The sequence below is a fragment of the Equus quagga genome, chromosome 2 (assembly GCF_021613505.1).
Source record: "Equus quagga isolate Etosha38 chromosome 2, UCLA_HA_Equagga_1.0, whole genome shotgun sequence".
Taxonomy (NCBI): domain Eukaryota; kingdom Metazoa; phylum Chordata; class Mammalia; order Perissodactyla; family Equidae; genus Equus; species Equus quagga.
The window spans coordinates 146,228,265-146,238,710 of record NC_060268.1 but is presented as its reverse complement, the minus strand read 5'-3'; the positions used below and the strand labels follow the sequence as shown (position 1 = coordinate 146,238,710).

Below are 10,446 nucleotides of genomic sequence, written 5' to 3'. Positions count from 1 at the left end.
AACTTTTCAAATAATCAAAATTTTTAAGCATTTTGTTATGACTCCCTGGGAGATAATCAATGAGAGCAGGGAGATTATTGCAGACCTTAAAGATTAAAAAAATATTAAATTAAAAATTGAAGACATATATACCATATTCCAAACCCTGGTTAAAAACCAAGGTGAATAAAAAATGGTCTTTATCCTCTGGAAGATTTTATATTGTACATATAAAATAATCCTTTATGCTGATAAAGATATTTAAGGGAGAAAACTCTGCCCCGATGATGAAAGATGATGATAATTTCCTACACTCATTCATCAACCTTATAATATTAAAGCATCTTTATGTCAATTCTCACATTCTTTTACAATAATTCTTCCCTACAACCTTGAAATATAGATTGGCATGAATTACTATGATTCACATTTTATAGATGAAGACAGAGGGCAAGGGAGCTTGGGCAACCCGACATAAAGCACAAAGCCACTCCCTGCTATTTCTACTACTATCAGGCAAGCTCAGAAATAGAATCACTATTTCATAATCGGGAGGGGTGCAAAAATGCCATGAAATTCAATTCAGCATTTTGTGAATAAAGCACCTCTGCACCAGAGCAGGTAAGTGACTTCTCTAAGATCATGTAATTTTATTTAGGCAGAGTGCAGGATGTACCAGCTCAGCACACAGGGCAAAATTGTCATGTTCATTTATGGTTCATACACCAAGAAACCAATCATTTTGTCACCCCAAGCCCAATTACCTTGTCAGCTAGGACCCCAGCTGAAGCCTCCAACACCCCCTACCCTAGTCAGCATTCCCTAGAAGCATCTGTGGTCCCAAACATTCTCCATCCTCAAAGGAGATGTTCTCTTCCTTCCTGAATTTGGATATTTTTGCCAAGGAATGTGAGGAAGAGCTCAGTAATTGCGATTGGAGGACAATCCTGTGGACAATGAAAACCTTTCAGCGAAAGACTGGATGTTCATTCAGTGCTATGGCCATGATTTGGGGCTGTCACCAGAGTAGTTTATGGAAACTGGGCTTTGGGGTTTGGTGGGAAAATGACTGGCCAGGAGCCAAAGATCGTGAATTCTAGCTCTATATTCAAGGATTTGTTTTCCTGTGTGTAAAATAAAGGGCTTGGCCATCTTTCCCAGATGTTCCCTCCATAACATTAAGCTCTGAGCAGGTCGATGGCTTTCAAACATTCACTTCACAGAAAACATTAGCAAAAATGGCACAGTAGACAGCTCCAAAAGCCCATTCTTCCATAAAAATGTCAAAAAATCATGCAAGAACCGTCCGAATCAACTTGTCAGAGCTCTATAAAACAAAAGCTTATAGCAATCAAGTGAATTCTGAACCAAGAAAATAGGAACTTAAAAGTGGTGGGAAAGCTTGGTGGTATTTTTTATTTGTCCTTGTGCCACCTCCCTCCTCAGCTTGGCAGTGGTCTGAACAAGGGCAGTTTCTTGTGTGGAACCCTGGTTCCTGGTTTCAGAGGGACCAGAGTAGACCTCACTTGCAAAGAATTGTGTTTCTCTGTTCTAATCTGTCTTGGGCAACCTGAAGGACTGACACATGCACTTGTCTTTGTTTCATCTAACTTAGAACTCAGAGTGGAAAGCAGCAGACATGACTCATAAACCTGGTAAAGTGAATGAACAACCCACAGCCACATGGGGCAAAAGTTAAGGCACACAATAGAGCACCAAAACCCTGGGAAGAAAAGCTGAGAAGAAAGCATCTTCAGTTCTTAGGTCATTCAAAAGCACCCACGTATACGGAGGAATGAAGAAAGCTATGTACATGCCCAGGGCAGGATACAGGCTAAGAAAAGACCTGAGAAGACTTTAAGCTTTCACCTCTGACTGATCCCTAGGCTCAGCGCAAGAAACAAGTGAAGACTAAGACACAGTGGAAAAACGCCTGGCTAAGAGTTGAAGGAGTGCCCCTGCCCCGAGCCAATCTGCAAGTTATTCTCCTCCCTTTCTCCCTTCCTTCCTTCCTTCCTCCATCCCTCCCCTGCTTCCTTCCTTCCTTCCTTACTTCCTTTCCTCCTTCTTTCCTTCCTCTTCTTTTCTTTCTTTCTCACTCTATCTCTATCTCCATCTCTTTCTCTCTATCTCTCTTCTTTTTGGCTCCTCACATTCAAGGAAATCTCTGTCAAAACACCAGCTGAACACAAGCTAAAGGAACAGATATTTCAGAGACCACACATGACAAAAAAAAGACGCTGCAAAAACAGTTTAGAAAAGTCACTAAATAACAGCTACAGCAAAAGGGAAAAAAAAAAAAAAAAAAGAATCAAAAAAAGCTATAAAAGCAAGAAAAAAAAAAAAAAAAAGGAGGAGGGAGAATCTGATTTCCAGAGTTGCCACATTATAGTATCCAGAATGTCCAGTTATCAAACATTCGCTTCCCAGCTTTGTCCACAAAGAATGTTGGACTTGTCAGAGAGAAGAGCATACATGATTTCTCAGGAAAAGAAGACTTTACCTCACCTGTATCCATGGAGAGCTCATAATCCTGAGGTTTTCATTAAATTTTTCCAGCAAGTTAAGAAAAGTCTGATCTGTATAATCAAAACGATTCTGGAAAATAATGGAGCAGATCACATTGCAGGGAGCACAGCCCAGGATAAAAGTGGGGTCACAGGGTGAAGCTAAAGAATTGGAAAGATTTATAAAATACCATTAACATATACATATAAAACTTTGTTGTTGATAACAAGTAATTTTAGTATCTCTAAAGCAATATCTACCTAGAAATTCCCTTATCAGCAAAAATTTCAACATGCTGGGACCGGCCTGGTGGTGTAGTGGTTAAGTTTGCATGCTCTGCTTTGGCGGCTGGGGGTTCACAGGTTCAGATCCCAGGCACGGACCTACACACTGCTCATCAAGCCATGCTGTGGCAGCATCCCACATACGAAGCAGAAGAATTGTGGCACAGAGGTTAGCTCAGTGACAGCCTTCCTCAAGCAAAAAGAGGAAGATTGGCAATGGATGTTAGCTCAGGGCCGATCTTCCGCACACACACACACACAAAATCAGCATGCTTAATATCAACATATCACTTTCCCTTAAATGTGAATTGACCATTCCATCCTAGTTTATTTAACAGTGGTTTTCCAAGTACTCCATTTCATCACTGCTTTGGTTTAGTCAATTCTGACCCAAGGTGCCTGTTATTTTGAAGAGCAAAAGAAAAAATTTTTAAGGCTTCATTTTAAAACACTTAATAATACAGTTTATCAGTGCAGAATCACATCCATCTAGTAAGCTTATAGACAATTAAACGTTGATATAGGAAGGAAGAAAATAGTTTGGGACATGGAAAATCTTTTACATACAATGAATAGTTGAAAGAACTTCACGTAGAATCAGCAGAGGGAAAGGTTAAAGAGAGAACGATTATGGGAAAAAATCAAGTTTTTGATAGAAAAAATGTAAAGAAAGCAAAAGGCACTCATGTTGTATCAGAAGAAAAATTAACACAAACGAATAAGAAGATAGATTTGTTTGCATAAAATAAAAGGAAAATTAAAAAACTTCATTACAAACTGAAATCACAGACAAAGCAAACAAAAAGTTTAAATTGATAAATGGAGTCCTTTTATTGCAATAAAACGAATTTCCTGCTCCAGGAAAGCGTCCATCCCGACCAATCAGGCCCACATTTAATTTACCTGGACAGAGCCTGCTCTCTTGTGGAATTCTGGGACATTGCTACATATAGCCACCAACAGAATGCAATATGTTATTATACATTTTTTAATTGGACCATCATTTGCGTCAATTCCATCACTTTAAAGATAGATAAATTAAAGCAGAGGAACATTTTTCCTTTTTAGTGGGCAATATTTAAATGAAATTGTTATATCCAAATGATCAATAATCTTTACATGAAAAAAAAATCCCAAATTCACATTATAGACGTAATTAAGAGTGACTTGAATCAAAAATGTTGTGAAGAAATGATAGGAAATTAAATAATAGGAAATCTGTCTAGTTAACTGCTTCTATGCCAAGCTCCTTTCAGCTGAAACACGCCAGGATACTAAGCTTTCAGAAAACCTTTTATTTTAGAAGGTAGGGGATAATTCGGGAAGGCCTTGAGATTTCTTTGTGTGTGTGTGATTCACAGCTAAAATCTCATTTTTTTAATCCTTCCTTTCACTTCATTTGAGAGAGAGAATTAAAAAGCAAGGTAATTTGGAATCCATGCTAAAGATCAGACTCATTGTGGCAAGCACTTCATAGATCAGTAGAGCTGGCATTGGGGGGTAAGTAATCACCATAAAAGTTCTAACCCAATGTCCAATTGTTTTAAAATGCACTTGGGATTTTGTTTTTATTCAGATGGTGAGGCCAACAGATCAGGAAAGGATAACCATTGCAAAGATACTTTGTTACTCACAGTGCCCAAGAGGAGGGGGCACACTTCACAGGGCCACATGGGCAAGCACCAAGGTTGGTCAAGAAGCAGAAGGAATGAGGGGAAAGCATGGTCCTGAGCCTTTATTGGGGTTTCCATGGGAAAGGAATGAGCAAGGCAGGGTAGGTATGCTGAGTAAATTTAAGATTGGATAGTGTGAATAATTTCAGGGGCTTTGGGCTGTGAGGGTGGTCCTTAGTTGTCAAGTACGTGGCCCTGGGTTGATTTAGGGCAGGGAGAATATTGGCTTGGTGTGTGAGTGTTTGATAAAGGAAACAGCTGGGGGTATGGGCTTTGGATAGGTTGGTTTGCAATTCAAAGCCATGCCCACAGACAAGGTATTTGCTCTATCTAATAATTAGCTAACCCTGGGAGGGGGTAGTTGCTCCCTGGTCTGCAAGGCCCAGGTCAAAGATGTCAAAGCACTATAAAATAGAGAAAATAGGAAACATGATTGAGATATCAATAAAAGGGAAGAGAAATATAAGGAAAGTTGAAAACAGAGCCAACTAATGGGGAAGGCAGGATAAAGAGTTATTAATGATAGTTTAAGTCTGGTTAAATAAACCATTTTATTATCTGGTATTTGTGTAATTTTCAGAATTATGCTATAGCACATATTTCTTAAAATATATAAAACAATACAGTAAGTAGGGAGCAATATTAAATAACTCAAGCTGATAGTTTAAAAATAGTTGTTTACAGATATATACCCCTATGTTCATTGTAGCACTATTCACAATATCCAAGACATGGAAACAATCCAAGTGCCCATCGACCGATGATTGGATAAAAACGATGTGGTATATATATATATATATAATGGAATACTACTCAGCCATAAAAAAAGACAAAATCATCCCATTTGCAACAACATGGATGGACCTGGAGGATATTATGCTAAGCGAAATAAGCCAGACTGAGAAAGACAAACACCGTATGATTTCACTTATGTGCAGAATATAAACAAACACACGCACAAGAAAATAGTTCAGTGGTTACCAGGGGAAGGGGGGTGGAGGGTGGGCACAGGGCGTGAAGGGGACACTTATGTGGTGACAGGCAAGAAATAATGTACAACTGAAATTTCACAATGATGTAAACTACTATGAATCTCAATTAAAAAAATAAAATAAAATTGGGGGCCGGCATGGTGGCACAGCCCTGTGTCCGCACGTTCCACTTCTCACGGCCCTGGCTTTGCCGGTTCGGATCCCAGGTGCAGACATGCCACCGCTTGGCAAAAGCCATGCTGTGGTAGCTGTCCCACATATAAAGTAGAGGAAGATGGGCACGGATGTTAGCTCAGGGCCAGTCTTCCTCAGCAAAAAGAGGAGGATTGGCAGTAGTTAGCTCAGGGCTAATCTTCCTCAAAAAAAAAAGAAAAGAAAAGAAACAGTTTACAGTAAAATCACAGTTGAGGACAGCTGCACTAGGGGGTGCAATCAAAAAATTAAGCAATTAAAACAATAAATAACAAAATATAAATAACAAAACTGTACGCATAGGCCTTGGAAGAAACCCTCAGATATGTCAGTGAAGTTGACCATACAAATATAGGCCAATTAAGTGAAAGCACATGTTACTTATGTCATGCTGCATAAGGATGTGATGAGATCATCCCCACCATGTTCACTTGACAAGTGTTCCCTGATGAAATATTCTGGAATAGGTAACCCACATTTATGCTATAGGAAAAACATTGCTCTCTAACTCTTTCAGAAAATGACTAAAACTATTCTTCAAGATTTCTAATTTGAAAACATTGTGCAGGAAAGACTAATATTAAATGATCTTTTATACCCACTGTACGCACAATCATGAGTGTACACACACAACGAGCATAGATACATAAAAGTTCCCTTGGCTCTCTGCTTCAAACCCTCCCTCCTCCACATGAGGGCTGGTCACCATTACCCATATGAAAGATTTGGCCACCCCTAAAATACTTTCAAGGAGGTTATCAGAGAAGAGGTCAGCTTTAAGGTCAGTGATACACAGCACAGAATCACCCACCATTGGTTTTTCTCAACTCTTCCACAAGGCAGCGGGCTTCCTCTTGAACTCGGTCCTCAATGCTCCTCTTCCCCATCCCAAAGTTCCGCAGAGTCATGAGGGAGAAACGACGGATCTCCTTCCATCTCTTTCCATTGCTGAAAAGGATTCCTACCAGGAGGGGAAACAGAAACTAGGAGGGATGTCCTAGGCAAGAAGGACGAAGCTGATATTTGCCAGCATCAGGTTTGGGCAAACTCTACTGAGGAGATCTTTAAATTCCTGTTTTCCATCCTTCCCACTTCCATTACCAATGCTGAACAACTGCACACACACACACCTACCATGTCCTTTATTAACTCTTTCAGCCACTGGGAAACTGCCTCTTCCGGAAAACTCCTCTCCCAGATCAATCAGGGCTTCCTTCACTGCTTCATATCCATGCAGCACCACAGTGGGCTTCAAGCCCAAATACAGAGTGAACACAGGGCCATAGAGTTTTGAGAGCTGGGAAATGGAAAGGAAATGCAAATATTAACAAAAGAAGTCTCAATTTTATCTATATTTTGTGCGTGATTAAGACTGTAATTATCATCATATTGTTGATATTTTTATTCTGCCAAACATAACTTCAAACATTTCTGGATCTTATACAGCCATGTGTCGCATAATGACGGGGATAAATTCTGAGAAATGCATTGTTAGGCGATTTTGTTGTTGTATGACCATCATAGAGTGTTCTTACACAAACCTAAATGGTTTAGCCTACTACATACCTAGGCTATATGGTTCTAATCTTAGGGGACCACTATGGTACATGCAGTCTGTCATTGACTGAAATGTTAAGTGGCACATGATGTAAATATGATGGAGATTGTTATAGCTGACACATACAGAGGGACTCTGATGTGCTAGGCAATGGCCCAGGTAATTGGTACTCAGATCATTACAAGTAATCAAGTCAACACCTTTATTTTCCTGTTTTACAGATAAAGAGACTGAGGTTCAAATAATTTCCTATTTATTTCCAGAGTATCACAGCTGATAAATAGAAGACCCAAATGTCAACCCTGCTTAGTTGAACCCTGATGTCTAAGCAATTTATCAGTCCCCAATGCCCACTTTGGAGCTAGTCCCCAGCTGACTACTTCAGGATCACCTGTGAAGCTCATTCCATGAGGATTCTGACTCAGTAGTGATGAACGCTAGAAATCTATACTTTTAAGAATCACCCCAGAAAATTCTAATGCCCAGCTCAGTTTGAGATCTGCTGGTATTACTAACTCAGAGAGTGAGCATCACAGGAGCAGGGCCAGGAGATGCAGCATCTCACAGAAGAACAATGTCTTCCACCCTGCAGCATTCGTAGGGTACAGAGAGCAGCTTTGTGCAGAACCCAAAAGGATTCTGTAACCACCCAGCTAGTTCTAAATAATTAGTTTTTTCTTTTGTTCTCTCCTGAGGGTCCTGATCCTAAGCTATGTCCTTGACATCAGGCATCACTGGTTTCTTCGGAGAAGTTCAATTTTCATGGCTATTCTGAATAAAATGCACTGTTTATATAGTAGAGGACTTTTTAAATGAAGTCTCCATTCGCAAATCACTTCCCGTATCATTTACTTTCAGGCAAAAATCATAGCAAATGGTGGTGAAACAAAGAAAGGAAGGAACAATCTCATCTTTTGCCATTTTATTATTTTGATTCTACCATTTATAAAGACCTAAGTGTTTCTCTACTTGCAAAATGCATTAGTTATTCCAGTGTCCTTGACAATGACAAGCCAAAACAATAGTCCACAGGGAGCAGTTACTTTACAATGACATATGTTAATAGTTTTATCTTAATTTATTCTAATATATTTCATTTAAAAGTAGAGGTTAATTTACTTACCCTTTGCAAGCCAGTGGAGGAGCATAAAACATACTTACATTGCTTAAGGATTTGCTGATGTCCTTAACATCTAACTGTAGGATATTTCCAATAATAGGGAGAGGAGTGGGGCCAGGTGGGAGCTTCCCTTTCCTGGAGCTCTGTTTCCAGAGTGAAAGGAGAAACCAACAGGAGAGACAGAGCCCCAGGAACACAACCAGATCCATTGTCTCTTCTTACTTAGACAACTGTGAGCCTGAAATCCAAAGCTTTTATAACAATCTCTGCTAATTCAACATGTGCCTCTTTGACTCATAAAGTGACTAATCAGCTAGGTCTACTTTAATCTCTCTTTTGAAGAGACTTTGGTTCTTTACTTTTGCTCTCCTTCTTTCCAGTGCCCCACCCCGGAGCTTCTGGTTTAACAGGTCTGGGGTGGAGCTCTGTTACTGGTAACTTTTCTTTTAACATCCCAGGTGGTTGAGAACCAGTGAAATAAATGATTTCATTTAAAAAATTCCTCAATATTCTGGATTCTCAGATTAATGACCAGTTGAGAATTTACGACTTTGGGGGAAATCCTTGTATATTAATAAAAAAGCTTATTCTTTAATGTTTATCAAACTCTACTGTGAAAGATGACATGAGTGGAGCCATATTAAAATAGAGCCGGAGGAGCCATTTCACAGGAAGTGCCTTGCACATCTTGTTCTCTTTATCTTCCAAACTGCACCAAACCACCAACATTCCAGGAAGTCAGTAAGGACAAGAATATCCTGTCTGCAGGAGCCCAGAACGTACAATGGAGAAAGAAAAGTCCCTTCCATAAATGATGTTTGGAAAACTGGACAGCCACATGCAAAAGAATGAAAGTAGACCATTATCTTATGCCATACACAAAAATCACCTTAAAATGAATTAAAGACTTGAATGGAATACCTGCAACCATAAAATTCCTAAAAGAAAACATAGGAAGTCACTCTTTGACATCAGTCTTAGCAGTATCTTTTTGAATGCCATATCTACTCAGGCAAGGGAAACAAAAGAAAAAACAAATAAATGGGACTACATCACACTAAAAAGCTTCTGCACAGCAAAGGAAACCATCAGCAAAATGAAAGACAACGAACCAACTGGGAGAAAATATTTGCAAATCATCTATCAGATAAAAGGTTAATTTCTAAAATACATGAAGAGCTGATACAACTCAACAACAACAAAAAGAAGAACCCAATCAAAGAATTGGCAGAGGCTAGGAGAAGACATTTTCCCAAAGAAGATATACAGAGGGTCAACAGACCCATGAAAGGATGTTCAACATCACTAATTATTAGGGAACTATAAGTCAAAACTACAATGAGATATCACCTCACACCCATCAGAATGGCTATGATTAAAAAGACAAGAAATAACAAGTGTTGGAGAGGATGTCGAGAAAAGAGAACCCTCAAATTCTGCTGATCGGAATGCAAACTGGTGCAGCTACCATGGAAAATAGTATAGAGATTACTCAAGAAGTTAAAAATAGAAATACCATATGATCCAGCTATTCCACTTCTGGGTATTTATCTGAAGAACATAAGAACACTAATTCCAAATGATATATGCACCCCTATGTTTATTGCAGCATTATTATTCACAATAGCCAAGAGTTGGAAGCAACTCAAGTGCCCATCAACAGATGAATGGATAGAGAAGATGTGGTACATATATACAATGGAATACTACTCAGCCATAAAAAAAGATAAAATCATGCCATTTGAGACAAAACAGATGGACTTTGAGGGTATTATGTTAAGCAAAATAAGTCAGGCAGAGAAAGACAAATACCATATTTTTCACTCATATGTGGAAGATAAACAAACAAACAAACACACAGATAAGGAAAACAGATTGGTGGTTACCAGAGGGGGAGGGAGTGAAGGGAGGGAAAAAGGGGTAAAGGGGCACATATGTAGCATGACAGATGGAAACTGGACTTTTGGTAGTGAACACATTGCAGGCTATAAAGAAGCCAGAATACAATGATGTAAGCCTGAGACTTACACAGTGTTATAAACCAATGTTACCTCAATAAAATAATTTAAAAAAAAGAATATCCTGTCTGTAAGAACTGATGGAACTGGACTTTCCTGATGGCCAGATCACTAACCAATGA

At 39.2% G+C, this 10,446-nt stretch overlaps 1 protein-coding gene across 1 annotated transcript in view; it reads right to left on the bottom strand.

Annotated features, from left to right (window-relative positions):
- Window positions 1-8,532, bottom strand: part of LOC124235230 (cytochrome P450 2C18-like) — a 10,143-nt gene extending 1,611 nt beyond the window's left edge. Inside the window, exons 1-5 of the mRNA XM_046652822.1 lie at window positions 8,348-8,532; window positions 6,763-6,925; window positions 6,440-6,589; window positions 2,488-2,648; window positions 4-85 (exon numbers count right to left, since the gene is read on the bottom strand). Of these exons, the coding sequence (XP_046508778.1) occupies window positions 4-85; window positions 2,488-2,648; window positions 6,440-6,589; window positions 6,763-6,925; window positions 8,348-8,515 (724 nt within the window). The 5' untranslated portion in view covers window positions 8,516-8,532. The remainder of the gene's footprint in view (window positions 1-3; window positions 86-2,487; window positions 2,649-6,439; window positions 6,590-6,762; window positions 6,926-8,347) is intronic.
- Between the last annotated feature and the right edge of the window lie 1,914 nt (window positions 8,533-10,446).